Raw genomic sequence first — 27,221 nt, 5'->3', positions numbered from 1 at the left:
ACAGCCTGGTACATTTCAGTCTTTCTTGTTCTCTACTTCTGAAGGTGTTGCACTCTTTTATCTCCAGTTAAAAGTCCAGTCAATAAGATAGAACCACTTTCCATACATTTTCATTATCAGCTGTATAAATCAAAGTGGTGCAGTGGTAGTGTTGTTGTCTCACAATAAGAGATTCTCTGGTTCAATTCTTGGCTGGGGTTCTTTCTGCATGTCCTACTTGCATTTGTGTGGGATCCCTCAGGATGCTCTGGTTTCCTCCCACATTACAAAGACATGCATCTGGAGTGTTTATTCCTGGGCCTCCACTGAAAATTGAATAAATAAACCTGTCTATGTTTTCCACTAGATGCCATATGATGGGAGTCATTAGATCAAACACAAAATGTGTTTTAACCACATTTAACATGCTTCAGTCATAAATCAGTATGCTTTTAATTAATTTATAAAACACTCTTTTTATTACAGATTTTTATATACTACATTGAAGTGGCTTTCTTCAAACTAATTCTGCAAAAAAAAAAAATACTTTTTCCAATAACACAATTGTGAGAAACCTAATACCTGGAATACACATTAGCTTAGCTGTGCTAATTCTGTCCAGAGTAATTCAACAATTTTCTAGTAGCGAATTTCCTTCTTCATCTTCTTCTAAACTCACTCTGGTTACTTTCCAGTATGGATTCACAGAGAGTAGACTCCCCTTCTACTCCGAGCCTCTTGTCTTCTGCAGTTACTGTGAACTCACACAGTCTGAATAGAGTAGACTCCCCTTTCACTCAAGCGCACTTGCCCTCTACATTTCAGACATTTAGTGTAATAGAAAAATATTCCAACAAGACTCAACACAGCAATAGGACCTGCAGCAGAACATTAGGGTACATAGTCTGGGAATGAACAGGCAATAACAGTGTCATATGTGAAGCAGAGGCAGATGCACAGCTGGGCCATGGCACAGGCAACACTGAATAAAATGATGCATGCACTGCCATACCAAGCTAGCAAGGCAGTGCATGGACTTTTCACACTGTGGGTAAGAGGGCAGGCAGGCCACAGTCATTGTCACTTGTAGAGGGCAGGATCACAATGATAGGTGGCAGCAACACTGTGCTATGAGACAGGGTCATGAAAGGTGAATTTGGCAATTTGGCAGCCACTTACTCTGGAATGTAGTTGTGGGGAATCAGGAATCACATTATCCAGTGGTGGGGTTGAGTTAAGTGGTGACCATTGTTGCTTATAATCTGTATCACTCCTTGCTACACTTCCTCCATATACATCTTACCAATGCCACCTTTGTCCACACTGCACATGCTGTGTGTGTATGGATGTCCTGTAGTAAGAGCTCTATCTCTTGGGTCATGAAGATTTTCAGCCACTGCCTCTCTCAGGGATCCATGACAAGCCCTGTACTCCTGTGGGTTACACAAATCAGTCAGTGGATGTGTCGGGCTGACTGTGAAAGTCATCTATGTTTGATCACTGACCCATTTCCCATTCCTTAGTTATTTCACATGCCTATGTAATGTTCTGTAAATTATCCCATGTATACACTGGCTGTCTGTACCCCTTCCTGCATCTACCCATAGGCACCATTTATTGCTGGGCACACCCTGTTATACCCCATACAGTGTTTATCCACATTTCCTTTTTTTTTACTAAGCATTTAATTTTAATTGCCTGAGCCTCCTATATGTTATTTTTACTACTAGAGTTGCTATTAATTTATTTTCATCATTTAGAACTACATACTTGCATTGTCTGTCAGCATTCATATGTAAGTACATCTTTTAAAGATCATGTATTTCTGAATTGCCTTAGTCTTGCATTCTGTGTAGGTTAACTTGCATAATATTAATATACACTGACTCTCACTGTTAGTCTCTTGTTTTCCACAGACTACTTTGCATTATCCTTGCTTTCTTGTCACATAAAGTCATATAAACATTGATACTTTATTGATGTAATGCAAATATGCATGAGAAAGTATCTTATGACTAACATAAAATGTATTTTTGTCTTTTGCAGTTATACAATTGCATGCTAAGGGCTAAGGGCCAGGAGTATCACTGGCATCCTATATGAGGATAGGTTCCTGACTTTAATGCTGGTTCTCCTCCTGCTATTATACCAACTTTCATCAACATTACAAAGATGTGCAGTCTTTGATTAATGGATTCAAAGCCAAGCTTTCATTTGTATAATTGTTTTTTTCTTGGATATGGCCATTGTACATTTTTGTGACATCTGATCAAGAGATATTTATTATGTTTTCTGTTTCATTCTCACTTATGGTATACAGAATCATATTTTATGTGTGCATTTATAACTTATATGTATAACTAAAGGATGTATGTTGTATTGTTATGCACTGCAACTAAGCCACATTTAGACTTCTTGCAGTATACTACTTGCAGTGTTGTACCTGAGAAGTAGTGATTCTACATAATGATGGATTTATTTACAGGTATAGAAAAGTTATTTCTCAACTGATTGTGTCACTCTGGTGATCTATGCATGTGTAAATGAGTTACATCCTATTTTCACTTCTTCCCTGCGAAAGAACTGTACCATTTTGTCCTTTGCTTCTTTTTCTGTATTCAGGACTGTTATGGTACGTCTGTCTTACAACAACTTGGATTTAAGGCAATGATATTGCCAGCTTCTTGTCTTGAATTTCAGGTCATTTCCTACAATGCTTCTGATAATTTACAAAGTGCTGACCTGTTCTTTTGTGATAACTGGTAGGGGAATGGTGGAGGACATTTCCTGTGTGTGTGTGTGTGTGGGGGGGGTAACCTGAGGCGATGGATGGGTAAAATTCCTTGTGGTTATTCTTTGCTTGGGAGGCTATTTTTGCCTTGAAGTTGGCTTTTGAAAATGTGACTAGTCTCCTGATTTGCTTGTTTAAACTAATGGGAGAGATTTTTCCCTGCAGTCTATGTCCTCTCCTACTTCTGGACAAGATGTTCTTTCTTTTGTTGTACAAACTATAACAGGTGTTCACCAGGAAGGGTTGTTTTTGCAGGTTTATCTTGATCTGGTATTGTCACTTCTCCGCAGCTGTTTATGTGGTTGTACAATGATTTTGTTTATACCTCTGCATAGGCCTCCATATTTTCTTAGTTTAGGGGAGCTTGGAAATCAGCTATGTCATCACATAATAGGAGGTAGTTAGCCTTCAAAAAGTTCTTAAAGGTTCTGGAGTTAGATGGGGGTGCTAGTTTTATATTTATTTCAAAGGACACTGTTTTGGGATCTGATCTGACCAGTAAGGGCATTACACTTGAAGGGGGGGTGCAATGATTCCCCATGTTTGTGAGTACCAAGTCTAGGATATTTGTACTCCTATTGGGAATATAGACTAGCTACTCCAGGGAATTTACACTGACAAAGTCTAGAATTCTTTCAGCCTACATGTTAGTGGTCATGTAAGCTTCCCAGTTAATGGAGGGGTAGTTGAAATCATTCATGAGTATGGTGTTGGGCTTAAAGCCGGTATCACAGAGATTGTTACTTTCAGCATGTTACTTTGTACTTTTAAGCTGAATATAAATTATAATTAGAACAGCAGTGCAAGGAGAAGTGGTTTGAGTTGAGTGCTGCTTGTTTTTCTTATACTTGATTTTTGACTGGCATTCCAGTAATGTATTTAAAAAGTAATTTATTTTTTCATGTCTCGCAACCTTTTTGTATCCAACTAGATATTAAGTAAGCTGCCATGCAGCCAGTGCATTGAAATATTTTTTTCTTCTGCACTTCATTTTGTCTTGATTGGACTCTCATAATGACGATTTGGCACCCAGGGCAGCGTATTTAATTAAAGTTCCAATTTTTATGGTTTTGAGCATAGCTACTCCCCTTTCTAGTTGGCCGCACCCCTTCCCATTGGCCCCACTCATTCAGCTGTCTCCTGCAGCCCCCCCTTTGATTTGAAGTCACCAGCCGCCACTGCTTCCCACTGTTTGCGTGGGTTACCTCCTGGTGCATTGGTTTCCTACCACATTCCAAAGACATGCAGTAGGTGGATTGGACACTCTAAAATGGCCGTAGGTGCGAGTGTGTGTGCGAATGAGTGGTATGGATGAACTACCATGGCAGGGCTAGTTACTCAGTGGTGTAAACCTTGGCTCAAGATGATTGTCACTGTTGAAGTGACACTTGACCACATGTGCAAAATGGGAAAAAAGGGTTGAGGAGGGGTGGATGGATTTTCATCTCTTTTCACTGCCTCATACATGGAGACCTGTTCGCCTCACCTCACACCTACTGAAGAAATCAATTTACTGCTTAAAAGTTTTGTTTTAAGTGAGTATTTGAGGGATTAATGACTTCTAACACATACCCCTAAGTACAAAGAAACCAGGCTTACAGTAAATCACTGAAGGGATTGAGATAATATGGCTTTCTTTACCATGTAGTGTAACATTTTGTGAAAATGCTGCCATTAGTCTTGTAGATTTTATTTAGTGTGTAAGTAAATATAACATTTCAGTCAAAATGTAACTAATTATATGATACAAGAACTGCAAATTTTGTATGAAACTTCAGATAAACACTATGAGCAACATTTCAAAGTGGTACTGGATATGAGCACTGGCTGCAGAAGCTGAGTGCCAACTTTAACATTAAATTGCATGCAAGCATATTTCCTATGTATCTATGCAGATGGTGCCAGCCTTAACATTAAATTGCACGCAAACATATTTCCTATGAATCTATGCAGATGGTGCCAGCTTTAGCATTAAATTGCACACAAGCATATTTCCTATGAATTTATGCAGATGGTGCCAGCTTTGATATTAAATTGCATGCAAGTGTATTTCCTATGAATCTATGTAGATGGTTTCAACTTTAACATTAAATTGCACGCAAGCGTATTTCCTATGAATCTATGCAGATGGTGCCAGCTTTAACATTAAATTGCAGACAAGCGTATTTCCTATGAATCTATGCAGATGGCGCCAGCTTTGATATTAAATTGCATTCAAGTGTATTTCCTATGAATCTATGTAGCTGGTTTCAACTTTAACATTAAATTGCACACAAGCGTATTTCGTATGAATCTATGCAGATGCTGCCAGCTTTAACAATAAATTGCACGTAAGCGTATTTCCTATGAATCTATGCACATAGTGCCAGCTTTGACATTAAATTGCATGCAAGCATATTTCCTATGAATCTATGCAGATGGTGCCAGCTTTGACAGTAAATTGCACGCAAGCATATTTCCTATGAGTCTATGCAGATGGTACCAGCTTTGACATTAAATTGCACACAAGCGTATTTCCTATGAATCTATGCAGATGCTGCCAGCTTTAACAATAAATTGCACGTAAGCGTATTTCCTATGAATCTATGCAGATAGTGCCAGCTTTGACATTAAATTGCATGCAAGCATATTTCCTATGAATCTATGCAGATGGTGCCAGCTTTGACATTAAATTGCACACAAGTGTATTTTGTATGAATCTATACAGATGATGCCAGCTTTGACATTAAATTGCACACAAGCGCTTTTCCTATGAATCTATACAGATGGTGCCAGGTGTAACATTAAGTTGCACACAAGCGCTTTTCCTATGAATCTATGCAGATGGTACCAGCTTTGACATTAAGTTGCACACAAGTGTATTTCCTATAAATCTATGCAGATGGTGTCAGCTTTGACATTAAATTGCACGCAAGAGTATTTCCTATGAATCTATGCAGATAGTACAGCTTTGACATTAAATTGCATGTAAGCGTATTTCCTATGAATCTATGCAAATGACAAGATGCTCATTGTCCTACAGTAACATGACAAATGAAAACCAGTAAAATTGTGTATCTTTTGTAACTATGATTTTCTGAACCAACATTTCTGAGTATTGCAGTTGTCACTTGGTAAAAAGCATACATGCATACCAGTGTGGCTTGTCACTACTGATCTGCATTTCAGAAACATGAAAATTAGAGGGGTTTATACCATGAAATGCTTAGTCAAGAGAAATTAAGCAGTGCCAGAAATCTACTGTACAACAACCTATTAATGCCAAAAGTCTTGACATTTTCATGCCAATAATGTAACCAGGGATGGTTTTAAGTATAATGGCACCTTAGTCGAAAGGCTTCATGGGGACCTTCATCATTGTTGCTGATATTGGCCCATCTTGATGTTCGTTGCTCCCTCTGTGTCCCTCATGCTTACCTGTCCACACCATGAACATTATTTTTCCTTCCTTTCCTTTGTGTTACCATTCTGACTTTTTCCTGCACTCCTAGAGATTTTCCCAAGTTTCCTAGAGATTGACTGAGAAGCCTGACACTTGCTTCTTAGAAGCCATCTTGCGATTAGTGCTACTGCTTTGCTAATGGTAAGAAAAGGAGCAGAGAAACATTCGTTTCTACCTGACTTCTCAATGTGTATGTGAGACTTCCCAATTGGTCTGCTTGTCATTTTGGTGGAAGCCTATATAGTTATGGACCTTTGTGCAGCTTGGTTTCTGTTTTGTTGAATGACTTTACATGCTATCCAGGGCACCTACCAAGACAAAACTGTAACAAGTGAACTGACCCTGACAACATATATGACAATACTACTGATTGCAGATGAGCCAGTAGCCTGCTTAGGGTTAGTGTTACTGTTTTGCTTTTGATGAAAGAGGCCACTAAGTGTCATTGATTTCCAGCCTCATGTACCTGTGCTGAGGCCTGTACTAGTGGACTGGCAGTAGTCCATAGGCAAATCACCAATATTCATTAATCTTGGCAGACCTAATTCTGTCTGTGAGATCAGCTGCCATCCAGCCTAAGTTCAGAGTATCACAGTAAATACTTCATCCAGGGCTCTGTGCAAAATTCCTAGCAATCTCATGCAAATGGCCCCAAATGACAGGACTGCTACATTCACATCTGTCCATAGCTCTCAACCAGTCAGTGACAAATCTCAACAGAATGAGGGACAAACCTAGAAATAATCAGGGACACTTTTAAAATATTAGAACCTAAACAGCTACATAGAAAGGTTAGTGCCTGTCCACCTAAAATAGAATGGTAATTTCAGGAATAAATCTCTCTGGAGGCACTCCTGTATTAGTAAACTGTTTAACAAAAGAAATAAAATAAAATATTTTAAGAAATCCTCACACTGAAGCATGCCAGCAAAGAGTACCATTAGAAAATGTGAAACAGGGTGTGAGCTTAAGATCTCCATAGATAAGAAAGGAAGTTGCAAGTCTTTTTTTTCAGTGATGCCCTGAAATTAAGGAGTAATGCCCAACAATGAATATCTATACCTAGCTATGTCTATATATATATATATATATATATATATATATATATATATATATATATATATATATATATATATATATATGGGTCTATGTTGAATGATCGCCAATACAAAATATCAAACACATATGGTCAAAACCATATGATCGAATGTCAAAATGTTGATCATTCAACAAAATAAAAAAAAACAACCTAAAATAGATATAGCCTCCCTGTACCCCCCCCCCCGGTACTTAAATATTCCAACTCCGAGATCGCACTACAGAGAGGAAAAGGGAAATCTCCCATTCTGCGCTGTATGCCGATCTCCGATCTCTTCGACCATATGCAATTTGAACTTTTAAGCTTCGACATTATGCATGAGACCCATATATATATATATATATATATATATATATATATATATATATATATATATATATATATATTCCAATCCTAAAGATATCAATATATTGGAGATTAATTTACTATTATATGCTTACCTACCCTCATGGTTATCTGCTGTAGTCCTGAAAATTTAGTTTCCTCTGAAATTTCCTTAGAACTAGTCTTAAGAATCCCTATCAAAGGCTAAAAATAATACTTTAATAGAACCAGACAATACAGCTGACTGCATTCTTATCAGTGCGAAATATCAGAGACTCTACTGAAACTATTAGTCTTTCTTCAGTTATTAGGCAGTTATCTGCTTTTTACGCAGATGTCACCTCCTCTAATTTGAATTTTCATTACTTCTATTGCCATAAACTTAAAGTGATGTCCATGATTCTCATTTACATGTTTAAGCAACAGATTTTTAGCATCCTTCAGCTTAATATTGATATCAAACACATATGGTCAAAACCATATGATCGAATTTTATAATGTCGATCATTCAACAAAATAAAAAAAAAACTAAAACAACCTAAAATAGATATGCAAATGGACATGTATCCAGTCGGACTACTAGTCGGGAGGTCAACAAATGTAAAATAAATAAATATTGCTTACATGTTTGCTGATATGTTCCTTGAAACATCTTTCAGTCTTTCCCACATAGAAACATGTGCATGAGCCATATATTGCCAACTATTTTGTCTACTACCAACATAAGTTTCTTGGACATAGATATTTTTAAGGATAAACATAGACATCTTAATACCAGGCTTTTTCAGACAGAATGTGGGAAGACTAATCTATTATATAGGAAGAGTATGCATCCTGCATACACTTTTCCTAATATTATCAGGAATCAAATCTTCAGGGCATCAAGGTTATGTAATATGGAAATGGATTTTGAGACAACAACTAATACGATCAAAGAAGAACTAATTGTAACAGGTTATACAGAGAAGAAAGTTGATAAAGAATTGATGGATACAAGGTCTGCGAGAGATGGGAATGCAAAGCGATTCATTCAGCACACTAATACATGTAACAATGAAGGACGTGTCTTTGAGAAACGATTTAAATGTAATGGCAAGAAGAATTGGATCCAGCTAACATATGTGGGTGATGTTAAGGAGATAAGCAATATCATTCGGTTGAAATGGAAGATTTTGATGTCTGACTTCATATTGAAAGACATAGCTGGTGCAACACCCAGCTTTATGTATGGTCATAATAGAAACCTGAAGCAACTATTATACTGTTCTAACAGTGATGCATATACATCTGCTTCGAGTAAAAAGTGTACCTTCCTCTGTAGACTGTGTACTTGTTGCAAACATATTCTCACGAGTGATGAATTTGTGCATCCAAAGACTGGTAAGAAGTATCAATGTCAAAATTATGTGGATTGCAAGACTAAACATTTAGTGTACTTGGCAATATGTTGCTCATGCACATGTTTCTATGTAGGAAAGACTGATAGATGTTTCAAGGAATGTATATGCAAACATGCAAGTGATATTAAGCTGAAAGATGCTAAAAATCTGTTGTTTAAACATGTAAATGAGAATCATGGACATCACTTTAAGTTTGTAGCAGTAGAAGTAATGAAAATACAAATTAGGGGAGTGACATCTGCCTATAAACTGAACAAAATGAGATAAAATGGATTGCGAGATTACAAGCCTGTGTGTTTCCAGGCTTAAATACGAATATACCTTTAAAACCAGCCCTTAAGGGGCAGAAGCTACGTAGAAAGATCTGATAGGATGATTAAAGGGCTTTGTCCCTTTATGGATAATGTAATTGATCAAGTGCTCTATTTCACTGATAATTTTCATGAAAGAAGTCAGATCTGAGGAAGGGTTTTTTACAACCTGAAAGTGCTTGTCAGTTGTTTTAATTTTTTTAATTAATGCTTTATTTTATATCCTATGGCCTGGTGACAGCCTCCACTCTGTTTTGTGGGGTTTTTTTTGTTTTGTTTTGTTTTATATATATATATATATATATATATATATATATATATATATATATATATATATATATATACATATAGTAACTCAAAAAGCAGACTCACATTGGTAGCAAGGTTTTTGTGGGAGTAAAAAAGAGAGAATGCACAAATGACTGAATATTCATTTGATTGAGGCACATATGGTTGAATTTAGGTTTATGTAGTGTAGGTAAGCAGGAGTGGGCAGGAACATTAATTACTGAATGAAAAAGTGGTGGTTGTAAGAATGTGTATGTGTCACAGTGGCTGTGAATATGCCAGTGTGCATGGGTTAGAGCTAGCGTTAGAATTAGTAAGGGGATAGAAGTAGTGTTATGCATATTTTGAGCTGTCTGTATTCTGTATCATTTTATCTTGTGTAGTGATGTTGTTAGGGTAAAAGTTTTTAGCAAAGCCACCCTGCTCAGCTTACTCGTGTGTGATAAACCTAACCCTACAACTGCCCTAACACTGACCCTAACCCTATAAATTACATTACTTAAAAAAACCCTTTCCCTAACAGAATCACTACCAAGACAGCACTTGATCTCAATTTTATAGCTGTGGTTTAGTGATATATGGATCTACTTCAAATGATCAAAGTTGCAGAACATAGGTTCATAGGTTCATAGGTAGGTACTAGGCTATCGGCCCAATGGCCTAAGTAAGCCTAGCCAACAAGGTTTCCTGGCACCCAAGAAAGTTATGTCGAGCAGAGCCACAGAAGTGATCCCCAGGTTGTATTTCCTATTTCCCATCCACTCATCAAGATTTTTCTTGAAGAGTGCTAATGAGGAACTTTGCTTGACATAGATGGGTAGCTTATTCCAGAGTATGGGAAGTCTCTGGGACATAAATCTATCCCTCCAGCATGTCCTGTTTATTGTGGTGACAAGGTTTAGGTCCCTAGAGCATGTAGCTCAGAGGGATTGGGATTTTTTTAGGTGTAGCATGTCCAGCAGTTCTGGGTTTGACATAGCTTTATATGTTAGGCAGAGATCACCACGGAGTAGGTGATATGCTGCGGAGTAAATCTGGAGTTTTTTGAGACGGTCAGTGTAGGACATCTGTTTGAGGCTAGAAATCCTCTTTGTGAGGTACTTCTCTGGCCTTTCCAGCTGCTGCAGATATCTTGTGAGGTACATTCCAAAAGGGGCACTGTACTCTATAATGGGTCTAATGAGTGTCGAGTAGAGGGGAACAATGGCCTCTTTTTTCCTGGATGAGAAACCTTTTGTGATGAGGTGTGCCACGTAGAAGGACTTCCTGACTACTGTGGTGATGTGATTATCAAAGGAGAGACTACTGTTCATCTGGGTCCCAAGGTCTATTATCACACATTCAATGTTAAGTAGACTGCTGCCTATGTGGTAGTTCATGGGTACAGTGTTTTTACCAAAGGGGATGACAATGCACTTTTTGGCATTGAGCTTGAGGCCATGGCTCTGACACCAGGTATCTGTCTCAATGAGGCCCTTCTGTAGGATGTCCACATCATTTGGGGACTTGACTATAGCTCCTAGTTTGCAGTCATCTGCAAATGTCATTAGCTAGAGGCTTTCTGTGTTAGCCTGTACTTCAGAGAAGTAGATACCAAACAAGGAGGTCCCAGGACTGAACCCTGTGGTACTCCACTTGTCACTGGTTTGAAGTCAGATTTGGAGTCTGCAACTTTTATAGTGTGGGTTCTGTCAGTGAGCCAGTCAACAACCCATCTTGTGACATAGGGATTTATACCTAGTTTAGTAAGTTTAGCTATAATTCCAGAAAGGGGGATGGTGTCGAAAGCCTTAGCGAGGTCAAGATAAGCTGTGTGAACCACCTTACCCTTGTCTACGGCTTTGGTGACTGCCTCAAAGAAGTCATTCAGGTTCAGGAGGCCTGATCTGTCTTTCTCATACCTGAACTGGGTGGGGTCCAGAGTTTGGAGGTCACCAATGTCTTTGTTTATGAGTTCCATGATTATATGTTCCATGGCCTTGCAGACCAGGCTCGTCAGGCTAATAGGGTGATAGTTCCTGGGATCAGTGGTAGCTCCCCCTTTGTGGAGTGGAATAACTATTGCTGTGTACCATTCAGTGGGCACAAAGTCTGATGTGAGTCTATGATTGAACATGGTGCTTAGGTGAGGAGCCAATTCATTCTGAAGTTCATGTAAAACGCGGCCTGGAATGTTGTCTGGTCCCATGGATGCTGTGTTTTTGGCTTTAGAGAGTGCACCTTTACCTGCGTAGTTCTGATTACAGGGACTCTGCATTCTTCCTATATAGATATGGGCCCTTTACGGGGTGAGAGGGGGGTAAAGTTAGCACTGAACCTATCTACCAGGATGTTGGCAATATCAGTTGGTTCTGTAATTTTTGTGCCGTTGTGCTGTATCTCAGAGCAGATCTGAGTGTTGCCATTGAGATTCTTGACATAGCTATAGAATGCTTTGTAGTTGTCCTTAGAATCAGTGACAATTTTGTTTTCGTAACTCGCTTTGGAGGATCTTATAAGGGATCTCAGCTTCTTACTGATGCTGACCAGGGAGCTCCTCCACTCCACATAGAACCACACATCATCGAGGATGAGATGGTCAGTGTTCTACAACACTGAACATTAAAGCAGAACAAATTTGAAAAGATAAAAAGTTGTCTTGTAAGTCTTTGCAGGGGGGCAAGCCCCCCTGCGTCCCCCACACCCCCTGCTACTTAAATATACCAACTCTGAGATCACACTACAGTGAATAGAACAGTACATTTCCCATTTTGTGCTGTATGGTATCATCCTCTTCACTGTAGTGCAATCTCTGTGGTGGTATATTTAAGTAACAGTGTGTGTGGGGGCCACAGGGGTGCATGCCCCTCTGCAAAAACATGAAATAAGAAGTTTTCATGTTTTAGTTTTTTTTTTGTATTGTTTTGTTTTTTGAGTTCGATATTGCAGAACCTCTGGTCCTCGATGATCAGAGGTTCGATGTTCTGCAATTTCAATTCTCTAAAGGGGACCCTGATTTATGGCTTTTTAGTGAGACAGAAACAGACAATGTGTTGTGATTCACTCTTATGAGTCATTCAGTGCTTTGTGATTCTTTCTTTTTTGTTCTACCAGTTGTGACTATCTCTTTCAAGTGTCCTACCTTTACTTTCTTGATGTAATCATATATATATATATATATATATATATATATATATATATATATATATATATGTATATATATATATATATATATATTCCAAAACAACCACTTGGTGTACAACCCAACTTACAGTGCATGGAATTAGAACATATTCCAAATAACAGCCAAATAACCAGTACTGATACCACACCATGTCAGTAAATAGTGATTTATTAATAACGATTCATTTTATCTTCACATTATATTTTCTTTGTTTTTTTTTAAAGAGCAGTCTGACTAATATATAGTGACTAAAGCAGACCAGTTTTGGCGACTGGTGTCATCAGAGAAATAAACTTTAATGTGAAAATAAATGAATCATTATTAATAAATCGCTATTTAGTGACATCATGTGGTACGAGTGCTGGTCATTTGGCTAGTTGGAATATATACACACATACTGTGTGTGTGTGTGTGTGTGTGTGTGTGTGTGTGTGTGTGTGTGTGTGTGTGTGTGTGTGTGTGTGTTGGGGGTGCAGGGAGCAACATTTTGTGTTATTTTTTTATTTGTAAATGCTATTCACATTTGAGTGATATTGCCTTTTGTGATCACAGTGATTGCAAGAGGATAACTTCTTACTGAGTCATTAAGAAGGGATGCGGGTGGGGGTGATACTCTTCACTGTGCACTGTAGGAAGGCAAAGCCCTTCATGCAAACAAAATAAAAGTTCAAAAGCTTGTTTTGATCAACTAGCTCCAATCAAATGAGATTTAGCAGAATAGTCATTAACTGACCACTATATCATTTCTATATCCTGTGAAAATTAGCTATAAATGTAAAATATTCACTCCATTATTATCTAACGTTTATTCCCGTTACAACTATTCTGATTTTGTACCTGTATCTATTTGTATGTACTCTTGGTAAAACCTTAAAATGGTCCAGTAATGAACTAGTATACCTTTATAGTTACTAAATAATAAATAATCTTAAGAGTTGAAATATCTCTGGTGTTTCAGAATTGTTCACTTTGTGGCTGGCATGTTTAAAAGTGTAGTTAATACACTTTGCAGAATATGGGTTTAGTTTATATACAATCTGCATTGATCACATTTGCTGTGCAGAACAACTGGAATCCATTATCAGCATTAACCTGTGATTTGTCATAATGTGGTTCTTTTTACCTTTCTCAGGTGAGCATCTAAAGGAAATAATGAGCGTTGTAGTCACCTATCCAGCTTTAAAGCGTGTTGCCCTGGCAGGAGGCACACATGGAAATGAGATGGCAGGAGTTGTACTGGCCAAATACTGGATGAAAAATCCCGCGGAGTTACAGAGGAAGACTTTTATAGGGAACACCTTCATTTCAAACCCACGTGCTACAGAGAAGTGTGTGCGCTATATTGACTTTGACCTCAACCGCTGTTTCACCTCAAAGATGTTAAAGTAAGTGCATACTGCGTCCAACCCTGTACTATGCATGCAGTCACTGCTGCATCTTTTGTTACAGATAGTACAAGACACAAGTGTGTACATATGGAAATGAATTGTGTGTTCTGGTTCAAGACAGAGAGGAAGAGTGAGTGGCCATAAAAGGGGAAGAGACTCTAGATACGTGAAGTACATTGGTTACTAAATCTGAGGAAAAAGAAGGGGAGAGGGAACATACTGTTAGATTTACAATGTGTCCAGGCACAGGATACACACAATAAGGATGATTTGTTGGTATGTAAAATAAGGGTTGAAAAGGGAAGAAAACTGTGACAGTGATTAGGATTTTAAATCTACCAAAAGCAGTATCTAAAGTTCTATGGTGGAGAGAAGGTAGCAGAGATCAATTTGTGAAAACATCCAGGCTTGTTAGCAGATATAAACAGCAGTAGATGTCTAAGTTAAAATAGCACTTCATTGTTGTTATTTCTTAATATTTGGAGGTGAAGACAAATCTGATAGAAATCCTAGTTGGTGAGGGTTTCATACAGCTTCTATAGATGGGGTGCTGGATAGAGTTGACAGCATGTGAGAGGTAAATGTCATAAAATTTGGTTAGCAAATCTTAACTGTGCATTAGTGAGCCATGGGTCAAAACACCAATGTCATACTCCACATGTCTGAATTGCAGAAAGTTAGGAGAAGTAGAGAGCTAGAGAACTGGGGGGGGGGGGGTGGGCAATGAATGGTGAGTAATGACTAGGGACTGTTTAAAAGATGTAGAATAGATAACAGTAAATAATAGATTTAAAGGAGAAAAGAGTTCCTTTAGCTTAATGTATTTGTTAAAAACAGTCAAAATATATAAGTTTTGGAATGAGCGAGGTCAGACAGGCAAAAATGAGGTGTATTTAGAAAGTAGGAGTGGGACATTGAGGGACATAAGAAAGGCAACGGCTAAGATAGAAAAGTAAAACATAAGTGGGACAAGGAGTAGAAATAAACTTCTTTAGTATACAGGAGAAAAAAGAAAAAAAAAACATGATACAGGTCATTAATTGTTCAGTATTGGGTGAGACATTAAGGATGGAGTGCAAGTTGAAGTTCTGAATAATTTCTTCACTTTGATGTTTATGATGAAACATAAATGCAGAGTTCTGGTATAGGAATGGCAGTAGAAAGAAGGGACTGACACTCGGATGGATAGGCCTTGTAATATTGTAAGGCTAGAGTACAAGTTTTATCAGGTAAAGAAAGATTAAGCCATGGGAGCAGATAAAGTCCCAGCTGGAGTCTCAAACACCTGTCAGGTGGTTCACTGAGCAGAGTGGACATGCCAGCTGCAGTGTTGTAAGACAGAATGTAATGAGTAAACAGCCTGTAAGACTGATATCCTTAGCTAGGGAGCTGAAGTAAAACAGAGTTTGATGGAGAGGATTCTGTCATTCCAAAATAACAATAGTTTGTATAACATAAACCAACACATTTTGTAGCTAAAACTCTTGCTAGTCTAATGTAAATACCTAGATGACAAGTCTGAGTGAATGAATGAATGAATGAATGAATGAATGAATGAATGAATGAATAAATAGATAAGTAAACACCAAGGAATGTCAATATTAGAAAACTTTGCTTTCCATTTGTGAAAGTCAAATTTTGTTTTAACTGCCAATACTTCCATGGCATGGAAGTTATAAAATGTTTGTTTGTTTGTTTTGCATTGTATCTAAGTTTAGTCAGTACTTTACTGTTAGACAAAACACCATTATGGTCATATATAGCCAATGGGGATTAAAAAACAATGGTTATATCTCCTTTACATATTATATGTAATATGTCACAGTCCCTTATGGGCATTTGTTATACTGCATCTGGATCACAGCGCAGCTGCGTAAGGGCATGCTGCTGGTTGTAATGTACATAGATTTATGGCATCACATTTAGCATTTTACATTTAACAAGGTCTCCCATAAAAGGCTTTTGAGAAAATTGAGGAGATTAGGAATGGGTCAGCTAATTGTATAGTGGTCAAGATGTGTGCAGTAATGAGGAAACAGAAGCTGTTAAGTGAGAGGTACCCTTCTGGGGAGTGGGGATGACAAATGCTGTGCAATAGGGAGTTGGACCTGGGCCTGGTATTACTTAATGTATTTATTTCTAACATGGCTACTCATTATGAATATGTTAAGAAAATCTTTATATTGTTATCAATTACTGAGTACTACTTAGAGGTAATGGCTTCCTATAAGAATTTAACCATACTTTTAATGAAATGTCTACTGAAGATTTCATCTTGTGTGGGGAGTTTGCATGTCCTCCCTGTGTTTGAGTGGGTTTTATTCGGGTGCTCCAGTTTCCTCCCACATTCCAAAGACATGCAGTGGATGGATTGGACACTGTATACTGGCGGTAGGTGTGAGGGTGTGCATGAATGTGTGTTGTGAAAGAATTACCATGCCAGGGATACCCACCATGTGGTGTAAACCTTGGCTCTAGATGATTGTCACTGTTGAGTTGACACCATGACCTCATATGCAAAAATGGGAAAAAGGGGTTGTGGGTGGATGGATTATAAGAAAAGGGTAGATGTGAAACTTATGGTAGGTTATCTTAGCAATGCATTTGATACGGTAAGACATGATGCTCTGTGGGATGTTATGGAATAGGTAATATAATTAAGGGAGTGTGTATGTCAGCTTATCAAAGTAGTAGAGTGAGACTGTTAATGAATGGGTGGCTGAGTAAAGTAATATGCATGAAGTTTAAGACAGGAATGTCCCTTGAGTAGAATATTGCTTGCATTGATGATGAATGCAATAGTTAGTAAAGTAGCTTATAAAATGAAAGATGCTAGATATGTGATGCAAAATGGGGTAGTGATTCCAGTAAGTTTGATATACACAGATGATATAGTTGTAGTTGCTAAGAACAAAATATGGAAGTGGTGGTTTGTCTGAATGGATGCGTAAAGGAAATAGGAATTACCTTGAATAAAGGTAAATGTAAAGGTTTGGGTGATTTGATGAAAATTGGGAGTGTGTATTTTTCAATGAATAGTGTCCTTTCTAGGAATAAAATTTGGGAAAAGTATGTAGTTATGATGCAATGGGAGAGTTTAATAAAATAAATTAAAGAAATATGTCTTCTATCACCATTCAGAAAAAAATGTTTATTTGGTAAATTCTGTATTGACGGGAAAATAGTAAATATGTCAAATGTTTGTAAGATCCCAGAAAAAAGAGGTATGTTTTAAATGAGTGAAGATGAAGAGGGATTGGGATTATTAAATCCAGTGGTTTATTCTGCTTCTTTAAATGTGTATAGAGTATTAAAGTGGGTAAAAGAGGAGAACGTGAAATTAATAGTGAGAATGGTTAGCTATAAGTACAAAATGTTCTGGGAGATGATAAGAATAAGAAAAAAAAAAGATGTTTAAATGAAGAAATTAACAATTAATAAGAAAAATACTAATATGGAAAATAATGAATGATATAAAGAAAGATAGAAGGATGTGGTATAGTAATGTGATGAAACAATATTATTATGTAAATCCATGGGAAAAATTTACCAGAAGAAGTGATTAAAGTAATTAAAGTAAGGAAAAAGTAGTGTAGTGTCAAAATAGTATCAGGATTTCTTATGGAGACTGGTAACAAAAAAGTTACCAATAAAGAGAAATATGCCATATAAACAGAAAGTTCAAAGAGCGTGTTTTTTTTTTGGGGGGACAACAGATCATTTTTTTAAATATAAAAGACTAGTGAAACTCTGGGAAAAAGTTGTGTGAAAAAAAATTTTTTGACAATATTAATGACAGAAACAATATAGATATGAATGTGATCATGTTTAGATGTTATAAGAACAAGAAGAAAGAATATATGAAAAAGGCAGATATTTTAAATAATGTGGGTTATTTGGAATTAAAGATTGAATAAAATTTTGTTTAATGGGAAATGGATTTTGGCAGATACATACACACACACACACACACACGTATATATATATATATATATATATATATATATATATATATATATATATATATATATATATCTATATATATATATATATATATATACATATATATATATATGGGGCCAATTATGAAAGAATAGCAATGAGGATGTTATAAGAAAAATGTTAAATAGTAAAAAAGTAGAAATGTGTATATATGCCTGTAGATATGTACATTTTGTAAATATATAAATATGCAAATAATGTTTTTTTATGTTGTGCTAAATACACTCACCTGAGCAATCATCAGCTCACTCAAAGCAGCAAAATGGCACCCAAACATTAGCTGCAAAACTTGTTTCAAAGTGCCATTTCTGTATTGTCCACAAACCATCACAAAAGAGGGAGACATTAATACCAGTACACTTACCACAAGGTCCTTGATAAAAGATAGCAGGTGACTTGTGTGAGTTCAAAGGCAAACGTTACCAGGTAACAGTAGACTATTACTCTCATCACATAGAAATGATCCATATATCAACTACACCTAACCAATAAATAATAGCCAGGTTCAAGCAAATATTCACAAGATAAAGAATATCAACATAGCTAGTGTTAGACAATGGTACATAGTTTCTGTTGACGGAGTTCCAACAGTTTTTTTTTTTGACAACTATAGTTTTAGTCATACTATGTGATGTTCTTACTATCCTCAAGCATATGGAGTTGCAGAGAGGGAGCAGTGAAAACAGGTAAAAAGATTTTAAGGTAGCAAGATCCTCACAAAACTCTGATGTCATATCAAAGTACTCCACAGAGTGATACAGACTTTTTCAGCTAATGCTTGTAAGACAAATAAGAACTAACAAGCCAATTTTAGAATCAAAACATAAGCCCGAAACTAGTTTGTATGACCCAGTCAAACAAAATAACCACTAAGCTAAAGCTTTGTATAGAATGTTCTATGACAAACACTGTTCTGCATAGCCACTATTTATCCTTTAACCAGGTCAAGCACTCTGCCCAAAATTCAAGGGAGACGAAACAGTAGGACACAATGGGTATTGTAATAGAGAAAACTAATGAACCAAGGCCCTATATCATACAAACAGAGGATGATCTCATAGTTAGATGAAACCTGAGGCATATTCAAATAGTTCCTAGTGAACCTCAAGCTGAATACCATGTTCCAGAAATTAAACCTGAAATGTCTGCTCACTGAGAATAACCAGGTCCATGTCTAGTAAGAGTGCTCCTGTTTCCTCAAAAGAGTTACCAGAATTCAATTTTTCCAAGAGAAGGGTGAAGTTTGAAAACCACAATGTGCAATGACAAACTATGTGTTGTCTTACTGAGTGTGATTATTCCAAATCCTGTCAGAACTGCTTTGCCAGACAACTCTAAGCTCTATTATAATTATTTATAAAATAAATTTCCTTCTCAAGTTTCCAGTTCAATTTCCAGTGCTGATCATGTGACATACAGTGGAAGAGAAGTTAAAATACCAAATTTTTACTCAGAGTGTAACAGACTTATATAGTCAGATAACCATAAAAATCTTGGGAGTGAAAACGTGTTCCTAATTAATGTCTGGTGAAAACATTTTCCTAATTAATGTCTACCTCAGGTGTTCTTGTTTTATGAATAATTGCATTATAGCCTTTGTAAAGTGTTTAGAGTACTGCATAATCAAAAACACGTCAAATGTTATATATGTACATTGACAGGATCAGACCAGAGTGCTGAATGTATGTGTACATCAGTTGTGCATAAATCCATTCTCTATATTTTAAGAGCAAGGTCTCTCTCTCTCTCTCTCTCTCTCTCTCTCTCTCTGTCTCTCCTAAGGAGGTGATATGATAAATTAAGCTGAACTGCATGCGTCTGTGCAAACTATGAATATGAATTATAGCCATTGCTACTTTAAAACTACTGTATATTATAACCCTTTTAAGAATTAATTTATCCTAAAATGCCTAGAGTCTAGAGACTAGGGTCAGAGTATTTGTGATGAATGAACTGTTAAATTCAGTGTACCCGAGCTGCCATTTTGTACAGAACAAAAGATGTTGTTTTTTTAATATGCTGGAGTATCCTGCTGTTAATGACACTACTCTCCAATATTACTGGATGACCAGGTGTCCGCATCATGACATTAGGTATGAAAAAAGTGAACTCTGTTAGATCAAATGTGACTAAAGTCAGACTCATCTGACATAACTGACATGGCAGTTAGCTAAATGCGTGTAGTGTGCAGTAGAGATAACATAGGTAAACAGCCACTAACAGCCATGTCTTAGCTATAAGACGTATTAATTAATGGGTTGTAACAACAACTAGCTTCTAAATGAATTGCAGGCAAATGTTACATAAAAGGATTCATTATTCAGCACAGTATACTCTGCTTGTTTGTTTTCCATAGAGGTTTTGCGTCAAGTGAATGGAAAACAGCTACAGTCATTCCCCTACATAAGGAAAGACTTCCACAGACCCAGGCAATTACAGACCCATAAGTTTGACTAGCCTCCTGCGCAAAGCCAAGGAAAGACTTATCATTGAACTCATCAGGTTAGTCATGCTGAACCTCCAAACTCTGGACCTGTCTCAGTTTGGATTCATCAAGGGCAGATCATGCTTACCCAACCTGGTGGGCTTTTTTTAAAAAGGTCACTAAAGCAATGGATGAAGGCAAAATGATATACGCAGTATACCTCAACCTGGCCACAGCCTTTGACACAGTTCCCCACTCAGGCATAATACAAAAGCTGAATAAATTAGGAATAAACTCTATGGAATTCATAGACTGTCAACTGGCTCACATACAGAATCAGAAAATCAAAATAGGGGAAGTTACCTCCACAAAGAGACCAGTCACCAGTGGTGCCCCCAAGGTTCTGTGCTGAGACCTCTCCTGATTGACATCTACTTTTCTGAAGTAAAAGCCAATGCCAAATGAATCTAGTTGACTAAGTTTGCAGATGACTGCAAGCTAGGAGCAATTGTTGAATCACCAAATGACTTAGCCATCCTGGAAGAAAGTCTCACCCAAATAAATAACTGGTGTCAAAATCATGAACTGAAACTAAATGGCAAAAAACAGAAGATTATGATCTGGTCACCAATCATGACAAGTATATTATGTGCTTGATACATGGATGCCAAGAAATTCGCCTTGAGAGCAAAGGTCAAGAGGTCAATCTTGACATCCGTGTTGAGAACACATAACTTTTCTTTACGATCAGTGATCTGATCATAATTCTTTGTAGTGCATGGAAATTTTATTTCTACATGTACTACTAGTTAGTTTAAAATTAGTTTAAAAAAACACAATGTGTTGTACCCAGTAAACTGGGGGAAATGGTTGACATCCTTACATATTCCCTGTGTAAGGGAAGCAGTTTTAACCAAAGTACTTGATGTACTTTAGCAAACAGCTGGCAGAAACTGGAGTTGAAATGAAGCCATTTCATATCCTGCTGCTACTGTTTTCTTGTCAGCACTGTCTGTTTTTAGTGCAGGGTCAATCTTAACAGCTTTTGGGGGTGATTAACAATTGTTAAGCATCTCTTTAAGCGTTTTTATATTGTGCAATAGCAGTGCTGAACCAGGATATAATTTAGCTATTTTCTGAGTGTAATCGGGGTGCTCCATGCACTATAATGCATTATTGTATCGCTTGGGAAGGCACTTACCCTAGGGAAATACCACATTGACAATACACCCCTAAACGTTGACCCAGTTGTTTGGTTGTTGGGAACTTATGGGAATTTATGTGGACAGTGACCTAACTTTTGACCAATGTGTCATTTGTTGTAAGAAAGTCCTTCTGTATTCCACAGCTTATAAACAAAGGGACTGTGTCTAAATCTAGGGACGTCATCTTCTCCCCTTTACTCAGGCCTCATTAGGCCAGTCATTGAGAATAATGCCCCTTTTTGGCATATATCTGACCAGACACATGCAGCAACTGGAATGCTCACAGAGATACCTTACTAAAAGGATTCTTGGCCTAAACAATATGTCACACATGGACTGACTCAAAGCCTTGTCGCTATACTCGGTATCCTACAGACTACTAAGAGTTGACCTGTGTCTGACATACGAGACATCCTTTGACTCAATACTGATGGATTTACTGCACATCAGCAAGTCAAATTGTATTAGAGATACTTGGTTTAGGGATCTAAACGTTTTTGCAACATCAAGAGAATGGTTTGGAGGAACAGGTATATCTCACAGAGGATACCACTGCTCTAAAACAGAGTCCCCATCCACATAAAACAAAACTCATCCCTATCCATATTCAAGTGCAACTTGGATATGTGGATGGGAAACAGAAAATTTACCTCAGGACTGCCCCTAGTACTACTAATGGACAGACACAACTCCTGAATGCTTTATTCCATGCATGAGTCCCCTTAAATTATCTTTGGTATGATCCCAGTTGTTCTTATTAGGGGTAATATGTAACCATGCAGTGGGTAAGTCCAGTCTCAAAATGGGATAGGTTAATTTGACTACAAAAATTTAAACTGGCTAGACTTAAAATGGCCCACAAAGGCAGCTAGCCTAGTATTTACCTATGAACCTAGAAGAATTAAAAATGCTGGCATTTTCAAAATGTCTCTAACACAATTACATACACTTTTTTTTATTTTTGTCTAGTTTTGTGCCTGACCAGCCTGCCACCAGCTCCTGCTTGACTGTTTGTTCTCCATCTTGACTAATCATAGCACAGTGTCACTGCAGATAAAATCAAGCAGTAACAGGGTACTGACCTGCCTCCCTTTAGGTTCACAAGCACCTTGCAATGCCTTCTATAGCAGGAGTCAGAATCACATGAAAGCATTCTTCTATGCTTTTCTGCTCCTTGCTGACTTGAGCAATGGGCACTCTTTGGCTGGCTGATACCAGCACAGCCAACTTCACATAGCAGAGTTGCTTCATGCCTATGCAAAGTGTTACAGTCTCCTTCAGTAGGTTGACACTGCAGTTTTCATCACAATGATGAGTAAACCAGTCTCTGATTTCTTAACCCCCCCCACACACACACACACACACACACACACACACACTCTCTTGCTCTTCTAGCACACAGGATCACTATAAGAACCTAGGTTACAAGTGAAACAATCAGAGCCTCATTACTTACATTTATGTGTTTGTAAAATTCTTTAAAGTGTGGTTTACACAATGTTTTCGTTTTTATTGTGTTGCATTTTTTTTGTGTTTTTTCCCATTATGTGCTGACAATCTAATCCTCTCTACTGGCCCATTTGCTCCTCATACACTGTGGTGAGAGTTGACTGAGAGAGGCCATCACTGAGGCAACCATAAAGGCTTATTCAGATTTTACCATGTCAAGTTGGAACCCCAGTTTGCATGCGCAAAAACATACTTAGGGTTTGGCATGCAATGGGTGCCCACAAGAGCATGGTATATATTTCCATGAGGAAGGTAACCCTTCAGGACAGTCCTGTACCCTTAACACCAGTACTCCCATTGGTTCTCTAGTCTCCACCAGGGACTCATTCGTTGGTCCAAATGCCATGGGAATGCACTTCCACATCTTCACCATGTACAGAGGGGAGCTAGGAAAGCTGCATCACTCCTTTCCTCCCCCATGCAAGCTCTTGCAGGTGCCCAAGATGCTAATCAAACTCAAGTGCACCAGGTGATAGGGCTTTGTTATCCCTCTACAACATTAGAGCCAGCTGTTGTGCTGTAATTAAAGATCCCAAAGGAGCATGGCCAACTGTTTTTGATTTTACATGTTTTTAATCCAATTAAACACATAATTTTTCTTTCTAATGATTCGCAGTGGCAATATATATTTTTCCTTCTTTCTTATTTTGCCACATTTTACTCACTTACTGGTGTAACACTTTTTTATTTATTTATTTTTTAAGCTGTTTCCTACGTGTGGCAAATTTTCTTCTGAATCATGTTCCATGACTGTAAAGAAAGTAGAAGTTTGTACTGCCAATGATGACTTTCTTTGTGTGTTACATTACAGAAGTGATCTGCGAAACAAAGAATCTGATTTGCTACCAATATTTTGAAATTATTTCCATGCTGAAATGCATACATAATCAACTTATCGGATGTTCATTTCTAGTAACAGCAGATTGCATTCATTTGAATATGACTGAAATGCACTCTGCAGACCAATTATCACTCAAGAATTTTCCAGTGATTAGAGAACCTGCAATACTGAAGACTGCCTTTGAGACTAGTGGTATATTTTTCATTAACAAAAACCCTTAACCCCCCCCCACACACACACACACACACACACACACACACACACACACACACACACACACTTGTGATTTCTACCCTTTCTAGCCAAATTATGTCATTTTACACTAAAATTGGTAAAGTCTTATTTCTATTGTTTCCAAAGGTTTAACTGGAGGGTTCCAGTCCAAATGTGGCAGTCCATAAAGAAGAGAAGGGCATGTTTTACAAATCCCTAGTGTGATCTTCTTTAGTAATTTCGAACAAATTCCCTTTTCATCCCCTGCCAATTCTCTCTTCTGTCAGAGCCATTTACAACAGCACAGGATAATGCTTTAATTCCTACATGTCCCTAATTTCCTTGATGACATTGCCAGGTGACTAATCCATAGTTGTCCATCTGAAAAAATAATGAAAAATGTCATTTCTAAGTCACAAGTGTGGTTTTCCTTGATAATAATAAAACAGGCTGGTTGCCAAACTACATACTCAGCCCCTTTTGTAGCAGCAATGAATGTGATGTCTGCCAGCATCAATGATCTCACGATTTATTTATTATTTATTTGTCTTTGTTTACAGGGAAAGTCCAAATGGGTAATAGCCATTTTCAACAGAGGTCCAGGGAGAAAAGCTCTATTTGTTTACATTGCATTATGCTAAGTTCCAATTAAACACAGAGTAGTTACATTTCTGTTTACATTTATACACAAACAGTAGCTACATTTATAATTTTTAAGATTTTACAGAGGTGGAAGTTACTAAAGAGAACTTCCGTATGCACTTTACTGGATTGTACAGGCAGCAGTTATGTATAAAAAACATTTTGTCATTTCAGTGAGAGGTTGTGTATATTCTGTTTAAGGAGAGTATTTGGAGAGTATTGTATGGTGAGCACAAAGTCTCAACCTTGAGATGAGCATATGCAGGACCAGGACTGGTTAAGATGTTGTTTAAGCAGTGGTTTAAAACTACTGAGTTTGTCAGTTTTATTTGTGTGGGGATACTATTCCAGAGTTTAGCAATGTACTGGGAGTAGAGCAAGTCTCTTGCAACATTATTTGACCTATCTGTAAGTAATAAGAATTTGTTACTACAGCAGAGGTTCCTTGCTGGACAGCAGGTCAGTAATAAGTTATGCAGTGCAGGGCATTTTTTTAGATGATGAATGAGTTTGTGTGCTGTAGTTTGTTGTGAATATGTTAGGTAGTTGTGTTGTTCAAGCCATTTTAATTGCTTTGAGCTATGACAATGATGGGTCCTAAGAGGGAGATTGGTGGCAAATTTAGCTACTTTATTTCAGCAGGAGCCAAGTTTTTTTCTGTGAATATTGTTTAACTTTGTTTGGATAGGAGCAGCTTATAAGAGGGTCAGCAATAAGAAGGTGGTGGCTAGAACTGTTCTTGCAGTATCTGTAAGGAATCAATTCATCCTATAAAAAGAGCCTATTTTCTGGTGAGTAGATTTAATGGTGTGCAGTATATACTGTAAATATTTGAGACTGTCATCGATAATAATGCGTAGAAGTTTACTGTGAGTTACAGTTTCAATAACAGTATTATTTGCTGACTTTATGGTGAAGGATTGCTTTTGATTTTGACAACTTTATGAGGTAAAAAGCATTAGCTTAGTTTTCTTGGGGATGAGTAGGAGTTTTGATTCTTTGAGCCAGTTTTCTACAAAGGTGAAAGATTTTTAGGTAATGTCTTGGAGCTTATTTATTGTTGAGGCCACACACATATTAATGTTGAGTCATCTGCATGCTGAACTAAACTAGCATGGTGAGTGGAGGTGTGGAGGTCATTAATAAATATATTAAATAGAAGAGGACCCAGGCTGGAGCCCTGAGGTCACACATAGTAACTGGCTGAAAGATTTCTACTGGTGGGGATATAATCTGAAAATACATCCTTTTTTTCTACTTAAAACGTGCCTAAACCACCCACACACTGCAGTTTGCATCCCCACATCATCATATAGTGATCCTGGTGGTGCCCAGTCAACCTGTGTCAAGTCACTGAAGTAAAGAAAGCTGTTTGCAATGTTTCTGTTTTGTCCTACAACTAATTAAAATAAAGAACAATGCTTACTCTGTTTTTCAAAATATTTTCTGTATTTCCTGAACTGTATTTTCTCTGCTAATCAGCCATACTTCACAATACCCTTTCTTCCTCCTAGCTCAAAATTTGAGTGTACTCCATCATTTTGTGATTGCAGTAGATAAGCACCAGGCTAGCCACCCTTGCAGGACATTTTAAATCTATCCAATTTTGCTCAGAGTTGAGAATCAAACCCTGTACTCTGTATCTATGAGGTAAACAGTATAACCATTATGCTAATCCTTAATCCCTGGAAGGAGGAAACCCCAAGGTAGAGCCCTTTAAGTTGCATAAGTTGGGCAAAGAAGCAGACATGATCTGAGTGTGGTGTTATCTTTAGCACCCTGCAGGGTTTTACTTGCAGCCTTCTTCATTCCTCCTGGTGTCGGGTAAATACCTGTCATAGCAGGGCAGAAAATACCACCCCACTGATATGTGCTTCCATGCAGTCTACCCAAACACAGTAAACATTACTGCTTTGGAGGCCAAGTAACCATCTCCCAGTCCAAATGGCTGTTTGAACAGTGCCCAGTTCTCTACTAGGAACAGTGGAGCAGTGCTACCTCACTGCCTGTAGGATGGACAAACCAGTGTCAGACACTTTCTTTCTTTCTATTCCCTCAACTTGCAGTACCTGAGGCCCATACTTCAACTCTGGTAAATGTGCTGCAGTCAGGATCCACACTTGGCACCACACAGCACACTATTTTTTCATCATGAAAAAATGCCCCCCCCCACTCCATCATCATTCTTTTTCCCCTAAA

At 37.7% G+C, this 27,221-nt stretch overlaps 1 protein-coding gene across 1 annotated transcript in view; it reads left to right on the top strand.

The window, feature by feature from the left end:
* Positions 1-27,221, top strand: part of LOC122811921 (N-acyl-aromatic-L-amino acid amidohydrolase (carboxylate-forming)-like) — a 185,980-nt gene that overhangs the window by 86,807 nt on the left and 71,952 nt on the right. Inside the window, exon 2 of the mRNA XM_044084089.1 lies at positions 13,930-14,182. Within this exon, the coding sequence (XP_043940024.1) occupies positions 13,950-14,182 (233 nt within the window). The 5' untranslated portion in view covers positions 13,930-13,949. The remainder of the gene's footprint in view (positions 1-13,929; positions 14,183-27,221) is intronic.

The sequence above is a fragment of the Protopterus annectens genome, chromosome 9.part0, assembly GCF_019279795.1.
Source record: "Protopterus annectens isolate FY-2018-M chromosome 9.part0, PAN1.0, whole genome shotgun sequence".
Classification (NCBI taxonomy): domain Eukaryota; kingdom Metazoa; phylum Chordata; order Ceratodontiformes; family Protopteridae; genus Protopterus; species Protopterus annectens.
The sequence above is the reverse complement of the archived record's forward strand: the minus strand, read 5'-3'. Positions and strand labels throughout refer to the sequence as shown.